Raw genomic sequence first — 11,241 nt, forward strand, 5'->3', positions numbered from 1 at the left:
ACGCCCACGCTTGGGGGTCCCAATGGCTCTGAACCCCCCTTCACTGCTCCCAGTGACCTCAGTACTCCCCCGAAGGGGGGACCCACGGACCCCCGTACTGCCTATACTGATCCTAGTGACCCCAATACTGCCCATACCGGTTCCAGTGACCCCAGTATGGGCCCAATGGGTGGACACCTCAGAGTCCCAGTGACCCCCAGTACTCCCCCCACACCACTCCCAGTGACCCCAGTACTGCCCGTAATGGTCCTAGTCATCCCATTATTTACACAAGGGGAGGTCCCAGTTAGCCCAGTACCCTCATACTGCTGCCAGTAACCCCAATATCCACCCAAGCAGGGGGTCCCCATCACCCCAGTAGTCACCCCAGCATCCCAGTGACCCCAGTACCCCCACACTGGTCCCAGTGACCCCCAGTATCCACCCAAGCAGGGGTTCCCCATCACCCCAGTAGTCAACCCAGGGTCCCAGTGACCCCAGTACCTCCCCAAAGGCGGGATCCCCATGACTGCAGTAGTCACCCCATCATCCCAGTGACCGCAGTACACCCACACTGCTCCCAGTGACCCCAATATCCACCCAAGCAGGGGGTCCCCATGACCCCAGTAATCACGCCAGGGTCCTAGTGACCCCAGTATTCCCACACTGCTCCCAGTAACCCCAGTATCCACCCAAGCAGGGGGTCCCCATAACCCCAGTAATCACGCCAGCACCCCAGCGACCCCAGCACCCCCACACTGCTCCCAGTGACCCCCAGTACGCACCCAAGCAGGGGTTCCCCATCACCCCACTAGTCACCCCAGCGACCCCCGTACCTCCCCCAAAGCGGGTGTCCCCATGACCCCAACCCCCCCGCCCCCCCCCCGGTTCCAACGCCCACCACCAGGACCCCCGGGGACCCTCACCCCCGGACCCCACCGCCCCGCAGCCCCGCCCCGTTCCGGGGTCCCGGCTCCCCCCGCTCCCGGGGGCTCAGCGGCGGCTCGAAGCCCACCCTGCCCCGGGGCAGAGCCGGCCCAGGCGGGGGGGGGGGGGGGGAGCACGGGGGGGGGGGCCGGGCAGCGCCGCAGCCCCGCCCCGCTCCGTCCCGTCCCGTCCCGTCCCGTCCCGGGCGCTGCGGGCCGGCGGCGGCGGCGGCGGCGGCGCGGCATGGCGGAGCCCGCGGCGGGCGCGGGAGCCGGGGGGGCAGCCGGGGCGGCGGAGCTGCCGCTGCGGGCGCGGCTGAGCTTCGCGGCCGGGCATTTCCTAAACGACCTGTGCGCCTCGCTGTGGTTCACGTACCTGCTGCTCTACCTGCACGCCGTGCTGGGCTACGGGCACCGCCTGGCCGGGGCCCTCCTGCTGGCCGGGCAGGCGGCCGACGGGCTCTGCACGCCGCTCCTGGGCTACGAGGCCGATCGCTCCGCCGGCTGCGGCCGCTACGGGCGGAGGAAATCCTGGCACCTCGCCGGTGGGTGCTGGGGTGGCCTGGCCGGGGTGGGGTGGGGTGCTTGGGGTTGGGAGTGCTGAGGGATGGCCCCGGAGGAGCCTTTCGGGGTGCCCTGGGTGGGGGGGAACCGAGGGTCCCTTTCCAGGGTGCCCTGGGTGGGGATGGGTGGCCCCGGGGGAGCCTTTCGGGGTGCCCTGGGTGGGGGGGAACCGAGGGTCCCTTTCCAGGGTGCCCTGGGTGGGGATGGGTGGCCCCGGGGGAGCCTTTCGGGGTGCCCTGGGTGGGGGAACTGAGGGTCCCTTTCCAGAGGGCCCTGGGTAGAGATGGGTGGTCCCGGGGGAGCCTTTCGGGGTGCCCTGGGTGGGGGGAACCGAGGGTTCCTTTCCAGGGTGCCCTGAGTGGGGATGGGTGGCCCCGGGGGAGCCTTTCGGGGTGCCCTGGGTGGGGGAACTGAGGGTCCCTTTCCAGAGGGCCCTGGGTAGAGATGGGTGGTCCCGGGGGAGCCTTTCGGGGTGCCCTGGGTGGGGGGAACCGAGGGTCCCTTTCCAGGGTGCCCTGAGTGGGGATGGGTGGTCCCGGGGGAGCCTTTCGGGGTGCCCTGGGTGGGGGGAACCGAGGGTCCCTTTCCAGGGTGCCCTGGGTGGGGATGGGTGGCCCCGGGGGAGCCTTTCTTGGTTCCCTGGGTGGGGTAGGGGACACCCAGGGTGTCGTTCTGGGATGGCCTGGGTGGAGATGGGTGGCCCTAGGGGAGCATTTCTGGGGTGCCCTGGGTTGAGAAAACCGAGGGTTCCCTTCCAGGGTGTCCTCGGTGGGGATGGGTGGCCCTGGGGTGCTCTAAGGGGGTGAACGGGACCAAGGGTGTCTTGCTGAGATGCTCTGAGCAGAGAGGGATGGCCCCGGGGGAGTGTTTCTGGGGTTCCTTGGGGGGGGGAACTGAGGGTCCCTTTCCAGGGTGCCCTGGGTGGAGATGGGTGGCCCTGGGGTTGCCTTTCTGGGGTGCCCTGGGAGGGGGCGCAAAAGGGGCCAAGGGTGTCTTGCTGGGATGCTCTGAGTGGAGAGGGATGGCCCCAGGGGAGACTTTCTGGGTGGAGATGGGTGGCCTTTCTGGGGTACCCCAGGAGGGCAAACAGGACCAAGGGTGCCTTTCTGGGATGCCCTGAGCAGAGAGGGGTGTGTTTCTGGGGTGCCCTGGGTGAGGTTGGGGGAACTGAGAGTTGCTTTCCAGGGTGCCCTGGGTGGAGATGGGTGGCCCTGGGGGAGCGTTTCTGGGGTGCAGGATCAGCCCTGGGGTGCCTTTCTGGGATGCCCTGAGTGGAGAGGGATGCCTTTCTGGGGTGCTCTGAGTGAAGGGGGGTCAGCCTCAGGGGTGCCTTCTTGGGGTGGGGGATCAGCCCTGGGGCTGCTTGGGATGGGGGGGGGAGAACCAGGGTGCCCTGCGTGGAGGGAAGCCTCCCTAAAGTTGGGTGGCCCTAAGAGGTGAGGTGAGGACTGGGTACCCCCCAGATGGAGAGGGGCAGCTTCAGGGGTGAGCAGAATAGTGCCCTGGAGTGGGAGGGAGCAGCACCCCCATGGAAGGGGGGGCCACCCTGGGTGCCCTGTATGGAGGGTGAACCAGCCTCGGGCAATATCAGGGCTGAGGTGGCAGTGCCCTGGGTGGGGGGAGATGGGCCCAGGGTGCCCTGCGTGGAGGGGGGCAGACCAGGAGGTGCCTTTCTGGGGTGCCCCATGTGGAGGGGGCAGCATCCCCCATGGCAGTGAGGTGGGCACTGGGTGTTCTGGGATCCCCCAGGCATTGATGGCTGAACCTGGATAGGGAAGGGGCACCGTGGTGTCCCTGTCCTGCCTGGGCACTGTCCCCATCCCAGTGTCCCGTGGCACAGCAGTGGGTGCTGCCTGGGTGCTCACAGCCCAGGGCTCCTTGCTGTCCCCCCACCTGCGTGGCCACGTGGGGCTGCAGGGTGTCCCTGTGTCCCCCTGAGTGGGGGTGGCATTGAGTTGGGGTGAGAGCTGTGTGCTTACCCGCTCAATGCTACAGCAAAAACAAGACCGACAGTAAAATCTGGGCTTTCCCGGGAGCCCGGGGGTTTGCCAGGGACTTGCCTGTGGCTGAGCAGCTCTTGGTTGTCCCCATGGGTGACCCTGGGGCTTGGGGCCCTTGACCACGCTGGAGCTGGGCACCCCGTGTGCCGCAGCAGGGGAAGGCAGCCGGCGCCCCGTGAGTAAGGACCCCGTGGGGATGCGGAGGAAGCACCGGCTCGGTGTGAATTGTTGACAGGCACTTGTCTTGCATCGTGCACTGGGGGCAAAAAATGCAATCAAGCGCCAGGGCTGGTGGGGACTCCTGTGTCGGGGTCCTTCTCTGAGGGGACAGTGTGACCTGGAGAAGGGTCCTTGGTGCTGCAACCAGTGCAGGAGCCTGCCCATTCCCTGGGGGATGGGGATGGGGAATGGGGCAGTTAGCGTGAAGAAACATCCATCGACAGCCAGAGATGCTGCCTCCTGGTAACGGCACGGTGACTCCCAAGGGCCGCTGGCCCAGAGTGGACCCGTGTGGAGAGAGGACGCAGAGAGAGGACGGTTGTAGCGCGGGTGCTCTTATCTTGATCTCAAGTTTATCTTGGCCAACCGCTTCGTGCAACCGAACGACAGCCTGGTGAGGTGGCTGCTCTCCCCAGAGGTTTGCATGGTGAGTCAGGGAGGCTGGGGGGGTGGCTTCATCCCCCCCCACCCTGGTGTCAGCTAGATCTGCGCCCTAGATTTAGGGAAGTGACTGTGCTTCCCCCGCTGCCCAGGCAGGTCCTCTCCAGCTGGGTGCTGTGCAGCGTTCACGCAAGGGGAAGTCCAGAATCACATCTTGCGCAGGGGCTGCAGCTGCCCCGGGCTCGGCGGCGGGGAGCAGAGCACCCTGCCTGGCCCCGCCGGCTTCGGCAGCACCGGTGGGGACTGGAAGCGTGGATGGAGGCTGCGTTTCCCTGGCCGGAGTGGGGGTTATTCCTAGAAGGTGGGGGCTACCCCACCACCTCCCTTGGCTGACTGCGGTGTGACCGCGTGGAGCCGGCAAACCCCCTGGAACTGGCTGTGCCGGCACCGCTCTGGGCTTACTTGGTCACGCTGCGGTGAGGTGCTTCGTGTGGGACCGGAGTGGCTCATCTGGTGGCAACCCGTGCTCAGATCAGAGGAAACGTTATGAAACCGCAGCCTTGGCGGGGGAAGATATCACGAGTTGCCGGTGGTGGCATCTCCCCACCACGGCGCTGGGCTGTCAGTGCCGGCGGTCCTGGGTGGCTCACCCCACATGCCAGCCTGCCGGCTCACCGGCTTTTTTTGGGGGTGCAGTTTCCTGCCACAACGGGCTGGGAAGGATGAGCGGCTCTTTGGTGTCTGAGCCGGTCTGGCAGCACTCTCCCAAATTCCCTGCCCGGGGCGCCTGTGCTGTGCCGCTTGGTGTTCCCGTGATCCTGCCCCAAATTGCGAGGAGATGAAAGTCTGGACCTCTGCTGCCTGGGGACATGGGCAAGTCCCTCGCAGACCTTAGGGGACTTCAAAGCCTGACCCTGCAGGGTCCTGGGGCTGGGGAGGGGGCAGAGCCTCCCCGATCCTCCAGACGGGGCTCAGTTAAAACCAACAGCCTTGTAGCAGGGACCAAAGAGGGTCTGGTCTGGTTTGACCCTGCCGGGTCCTTGCTCAGGATGGATCCGAGCTGGGCTGGGGTGGTTGCTGCCCGCCCTCGGCACAGGGAGAACCGCTTTGGCCTGGCCCTGCGGCAGCCAGGGTGGCTGTGCCCCATGGAAGCAGGGAGGAGGAATTGCCATTCACGGGTGAGAGGAAGAAGAGGATCTTGCAAAGTCCCCTGGAGACCTTGGGGACCTGGCAAAGCAGCTGCAGGTTCCCCTCAGCTACAGGAACAGATTCTTTGGCAGCGCCCGGTGAAGCTGGAGGCAGGACAGGGCACGCTGCCGTCTCTGCGGCGGCGTCTGGGCCTCGGAAGCATCTCGGCCGATTTGCTCCATAACCTTGTGAAAGGGGAGGGAGAAGCCAGCCGGTCCCTGCCTGCTCCACGCAGGCGTCCCCACGCCGTCACGCTGCGGCAGAAGGAGGAGCCTGGCTCTGCTGTCCCTGACTCAGCTGGGACCTTCCCACGGCTCCGAGACCTTCGTATGGCTCCGAGCCTGGCGTGGGGGGCAGATCTGCTCTTGTCCTCCCCCACATCGCGCTGGGGTTGTCCCTGGCCGTCGCTCTGCAGGTGACTTCTGCAAGCGTGGAGGGAGCGCGGCTCCCTCTGCTAGCCCCACGGGAGAAGGGACAAGGGGACAGAGGGGCTGGTCCTGCTCCCGCAGGGCAGCCCGGAGCCCTCCTGGCCCTCGGGGTGCCTTCGGGCAGGCGGCGGGGCGGTGTGTGCCCTTGGGGCTGGTTATCTGCGCGCTGGAGATGGGGAGAGAAGCCCTTGGCGGCTGCGGGCCGTGATGGCACGAGGGTCTGTCCTCTGGCGTTTGGATGGGGGACAGAGCAGGTGCAAGAGGGCGCTGCACTTTGTGGGGGGAACTCAACTGGGGAAAAGTCTGCTGACAAGTGTCTGTCTGTCCGTCTCACCGCTGGGTGCGAGAAGGAAGGACCTCACCCTGTGTAGGATGGGGTGAGGATGGGGTCTGGGGTTCCAAGTGTCCCGCCTGGCTGGGGGAAGGGGTCCACCTCCCTCCCCAGCCCTGGGGGGTGTAGGACCTCTCCTAGCGGAGGGCTGGCTGTGTCTGTCTGTCTGAGGCCGTTGAGGTTCCCAAGCCCTGTTGGCCTGCAGCCTCTCATGGCTCTGCTCTCTTCCCAGGCACCACCTGCGTCCTCGTGTCCTTCCCCTTCATCTTCAACCCCTGCCTGGGTTGCAAGGAGAACACGCCGCAGTGGGCAGCCTTCGTCTACTACCTCCCCTTCATCATCATCTTCCAATTCGGCTGGGCGGCCACACAGATCTCCCACCTGTCCCTCATCCCTGAGCTGGTGACCAGTGACCATGAGAAAGTGGAGCTCACAGCTTTCAGGTGAGCCTGGCCAGAGCTGGGTGTCCGCTGAACCCAGGGGAGCCGCTCTGCCTGCGCCGGGTCCCGTCGCTTCTGCGACGAGAGGTCCCGCGGGTCTGGCACAGCACACGAGCCCTCGGTACGGCAGGAGCAGGACTGGGCCGTGTGGGTGTCCTGCAGGATGTGTCCAAGTGACACTGGTCTTCTGGGTTGGTGTCCCAAACCCTTTGGTGCCAGGAGGGAACTTCTGGATGCTGGGGATGTTGGTGACACAGCCCATGGGATGCTTCCCTGAGCTGGAGGCACTTCTCCTTCGGGGCTGGAGGGCGATGCTCCGAAGGGAGGAATAGACACCCTGCCCCCGGGGAGACATGGCCGCAGGGCCAGGGTGGGCAGTGCCTGCAGCGCCAGGCACGGAGCCCGGCTCGGTGCCGCTTATCTGGCAGGATCAGGCTGTGGGAGGGAGTGTTTATCGGGTGGAGCAGGGCTGGGTTATCTGCCCCCGTGGGAGGAAGTTCCCCTTCCAGCAGGCGAGCGGGGACCACAGCGCAGCCGGGCAGGGAGGATGTGGGGTGGGCTGGGGTAACCCCGGGGCCAAGCTCTGGGGGGCACCAGCTTGGGCAGCTCGGGGCATCCTTGTGGCTGGAGGGTGGACAGGCTGACCCAGAGGCGTCTTGGGTTTTCTCCCAGTCATGCCCTGCGGCTTGGATTGGGCACGCTGGGAGATGCACCACTAAGGCTAATGCCTGGCCAGATGCTGCGTGCTCTTGGAGGTGTCACCTCAGCGATGACACTGGGGTGCAAAGGTGGCCGTAGCATGCCTGGCTTGGAGGGCAGCCTTGGGTTGAGGTGTCCCCGCCGTGCCTGGAGCTGTGCTCGTCCCTCTGCATCACCCTGAGGTGCTGTCTCTCCTCAGGTATGCCTTCACCGTCATGGCCAATATCACTGTGTACGGCCTGGCCTGGCTCCTGCTGAACTTCCAGGTGGACCAGCCTGACCGCACAGAGCACCTCGGCATCCAGGATGTCCCTATATTTCGGGTAAGTGGCAGGGCTCAGTCCCTGGGACCCTCTCTTCCCACCCAGGGAACTCAACTGGGGAGGTACTGGCAGGAGTGAAATAGGAGTGCCCTGAAACCTCACCTACTGCGCTGGGCAGGGGCCACACTGAGCTCTCCCTGGCTTTTGGGGAACCCCTTTTTATCTACCAGACTGCTGGGGGGGTGAATGATGGATGGGCAGGCAAAGGGCACCCCCTGCTATGCTCACGCCACCTCTGCCTCACCCAGAACCTGTCCCTCATTGTGGTGGGGCTGGGAGCCGTGTTCTCCCTCATCTTCCACCTGGGCACCAAAGAGAAGCCGTACGTGCCGGGCTCGCTGCCTCAGCTGGAGGAGAGCACGCCCCTGCTGCAGAAGGAGCCCACCAGCCCCCCGCGCCCGCTGCTGATCTGGAAGGACTGGTTGCTGGAGCCTGCCTTCTACCAGGTAGGGCTTGCGGCCCCTGTCCTGGGCTGCTGCCCTCGCCTGGGTGCCGTGGGCATCCTCTGGCCGTGGGACGTGCCCCTGGTGCGGGTGAGGATGGAGAGGTGGGCTGTGCTGGGCACCCACCTACTACTTCGGGGGCTGTCCCCTTCTTGGTGGGCATCTGTGCCATGACAGGGTTGGGCATGGAAGGTGCCAGCCTTCCAGTTTGCACAGGCTGAGCAGTGCCGCCCTGGCTCTGTCCCCTCACAGGTGGCAGTGCTCTACATGGCCACCCGGCTCATCGTCAACCTCTCCCAGACCTACATCGCCATGTACCTGACCAACTCACTGCTGCTGCCCAAGGTGGGCGCCGGGCAGGTCCCTGCCGCCGCGTGTTGAGGTCGCAGGGGCAGGGGTCCTGTGCCAATGGTCCAGAGCTCATCTTCTCCCTGTCCTCATCCCTTGCAGAAATACATCGCCACCATCCCCCTGGTGATGTACATCAGTGGCTTCCTCTCCTCCTTCCTCATGAAGCCTGTGAATAAGTGGATAGGTCGAAATGTGAGTCCTGGGGGCCTGGCGAGGTTTGAGTTAGACCCAAGGAGAGGCCTGGGGGCCAGATCCTGAGCACGCAAGTGAACAGAGCACTCGGCATAACCCCGAGCCTGGCTGGAGAGCAGGGACCCCTCGTGCGGCCTCTGCAGATGACGCCCTGCTGCAGCATGGGTCCCGCTGGGACAGTGCGGGTGGTGGGCAGGGGGAGGGGGCATGGCCCTGTCCTGCATATCTCTCAGGCTGGGGAAAGGGATGCTGGTCCGGTGTCAGCTGGTCCTGTGCAGCCCCGACTGGGCTGGAAGAGCCCCATGGTGCCCGGGAGAGGCACTGGGAGGGTTTGGCTGAGCCACCCTGGGCAGGCATGGGGGGTCTGCAGTGCCAGCAGGAGGGGGCTGCCCCTCCAGTGCATCCCCCTCCACGCTGCAGCAAGCACCGTTCCCCAGTAAGCTGCCACCTCTCCTGCCGGTTGGGTGTCCCGGTGCCCTACGCAGGCACCCTGCCTACAGCTCTGCCGGCGTCTCGGCTCTTCGGCTGCGGCCAACGCCGTAAAACAGCCTGGACCACTGCGAGGCCCTTGTGTTTTTGGGGACTCCTTGTTTCAAACCAGCTGGGAGAGAGCCAGGGCTGTCCCCCATGGGTCCTAGGCAGCAGCTGGCCCCCATGCCCTCCCCACTCACCCCTGCCTTGCTGGGTGTCAGCCGAGCTGGGGTTCTGAGCTCTCCCCTCTCCCTCTGCCTGTCCCCACGCTGGCCCAGAGCAGCTGACCTACTTCGTGGGCATCCTGGTGATCTTGGCCTTTGCCTCCTGGGTGACCCTGGCCAGGCAGATGGGAGTGGAGATCTACGGGGCGGCCGTGCTGCTTGGGGCTGGCTCTGCCACCATCCTGGTCACCTCCCTCTCCATGACAGCAGACCTCATCGGCACCAACACGGTACGTCCCTTCCTCCCGGTCGGGATGGAGCGGGGTGTCACAGTGGGGCTCGGAGCCCACGGGCTTGGGCGGTCACTGGTGTGGCAACCGGGGGGATGGTGACCCCTGCGAGGGGGCTCTGCTGTGGGGGTGCGGGCAGCCCTCTCCCTTGTGCCCGGGCCCTGCTGTAATATGGGCTCTGCCCATGAGAGGGCACAAGGCTCTCGCTCCCTGGCCGGGCTGGCCTCGGCACAGCGCCTGGTGAGCTTTCCTCTCCCCTCGCAGCACAGCGGCGCGTTCGTCTACGGTGCCATGAGCTTCACGGACAAGATGGCCAACGGCTTGGCTGTGATGGTGATCCAGAACCTGCACCCGTGCCCGTAAGCGTCCCTGCGGGGCGGGAACCCTCCCAGTGGCAGCTCCAGCCACCTTGCCTGGGGACCAGGCAGCAAATATCCCTGGTTCAGAGTGAGACATGGCTGAAAACCAGCTCTGATCTGTCTTAAGTCCTTCCTCAACTTCTCTTCTGGCCTTAGGCGAGGGCTGCATCCCTGGGACACACGAAAGGGCTGGGGATCTCCATGTCCAGGGTGCTGCCCTCTCTTCTTGCCCTGGACTTTCCCCTTGTGTCCCAGTGTGAACCAGTCCTGACACTGAGGACGTGGGACCGCTGTCAGCAGCCACAGGGCACTCGGGCAGCACTGGGCTAGGCTCCGGTCCTGGCCACCAAGCCGCGTCCCTGCTGTTCTCCCTGCAGGACGGAGCTCTGCTGCCCTGCCTGCATCAGCTTCTACCACTGGGTGATGGTGTTGGTCACTGGAGGCATTGCCATCGCCGCCATCGCCTCTCTGTGCTGCATCATGGTCTGGCCCATCCGTATCCGCTACCGTGAGTGGGGCTGGGGGCGCAGGGATGGGCTAGGCATGTGGCTGGGGGACACTGGGAGCCCTGTGTCCTGTGCCAGCCTGGGATAAAGTGGCAGTGTCTTTCCAGATGGCCCCAGCTGCAGGAGCCCTGTCCCGGTGGGAGGTGCCGTGGCAGGGCTGGCTGCAGGGATGCTCGTGGCCCTGCCCGCGGGGGGACCCTCATGGTAGGCACATGGGTCAGGGTCACCATCCCGCTTCTGCTGCTCCTGGCCCCGGATTTGGGGGCTGTGCCTGCTTGCTGTGCCCTGCTGGAGGGCAGGATCCACCCCTGCGATGGCCGTGCTGACCGTGGGTCACCGAGGGGTGGCAGGGGCTGCTCCATGTGCTGGCAGCCAAATGCGGGGGCAGGGGTGGGGGTGCCCCTTGCTAGGCTGGGGACCCAGGCACCAGTGCCAGCTCAGCAGCTGCCTCTCCACCCTGCTGGGTGCCTGTCCCTGACTTGCTCTGGGGTGGGGGGAGAGGGCGGACACCCCCATGCTGCCTTGGGGGTGTGCTAGGTAGGGTGTCTCGTGCTGGCGAGTCCAGCAGGTCTGGGCCAGCACGTGGTGGGTCACCCCAGCAGCCGCACTGGCTCCTAACATGTCCCTTCCCTCCTGTCCCCGCAGATGCTGTCTGCCTGCAGGGCCTGAACGGCGGGACCGAGAGCGTGGAGGGAAGGAGCCGGAGCGGCACTGTCAACTGAGCAGGGCCCGTGGCTTCGGCCACCGTGGTGTCCACGGCCACCGTGGTGTCCACGCTGCTGAGCGCTGCCTGTAGGGCCCCCACGGCAGGGGACGGCACCGGGACGGGGCACTGGGCTCGGGGAGGGGTGTTGTCCCCTGCCCCGTCTCCCCCTCACCTTGCACTGGACTCGTGTGTGTCCCCCACACACCCCCGTGCCGTGCCTGGGGACTCATGAAGGATGTCACCCTGTGCTTGCACAAGTGTAACACTAGAAAGCCCTGGGC

At 65.9% G+C, this 11,241-nt stretch overlaps 1 protein-coding gene across 1 annotated transcript; it reads left to right on the forward strand.

Moving 5' to 3' along the window:
* Window positions 1–1,149: 1,149 nt before the first annotated feature.
* Window positions 1,150–11,036, forward strand: MFSD12 (major facilitator superfamily domain containing 12). The gene is made up of 10 exons (XM_086477767.1): window positions 1,150–1,450; window positions 6,249–6,459; window positions 7,355–7,478; window positions 7,727–7,924; window positions 8,174–8,266; window positions 8,372–8,464; window positions 9,219–9,389; window positions 9,654–9,748; window positions 10,126–10,256; window positions 10,900–11,036. The coding sequence occupies exons 1-10, from the start codon at window positions 1,150–1,152 to the stop codon at window positions 10,974–10,976; spliced, it is 1,494 nt and encodes a 497-aa protein (XP_086333893.1). The 3' UTR covers window positions 10,977–11,036.
* Window positions 11,037–11,241: the final 205 nt, after the last annotated feature.

This window comes from Leptosomus discolor, chromosome 24 (genome assembly GCF_034619465.1).
Source record: "Leptosomus discolor isolate bLepDis1 chromosome 24, bLepDis1.hap2, whole genome shotgun sequence".
Taxonomy (NCBI): domain Eukaryota; kingdom Metazoa; phylum Chordata; class Aves; order Leptosomiformes; family Leptosomidae; genus Leptosomus; species Leptosomus discolor.

Bases quoted from the DNA above. Each gene is read 5' to 3' on its own strand.
- MFSD12 (XM_086477767.1), top strand. From the start codon at position 1,150: ATGGCGGAGCCCGCGGCGGGCGCGGGAGCCGGGGGGGCAGCCGGGGCG. The intron at 6,460-7,354 runs GTGAGCCTGGCC...GTCTCTCCTCAG, and splicing joins GTGGAGCTCACAGCTTTCAG to GTATGCCTTCACCGTCATGG. The intron at 7,479-7,726 runs GTAAGTGGCAGG...TGCCTCACCCAG, and splicing joins AGGATGTCCCTATATTTCGG to AACCTGTCCCTCATTGTGGT.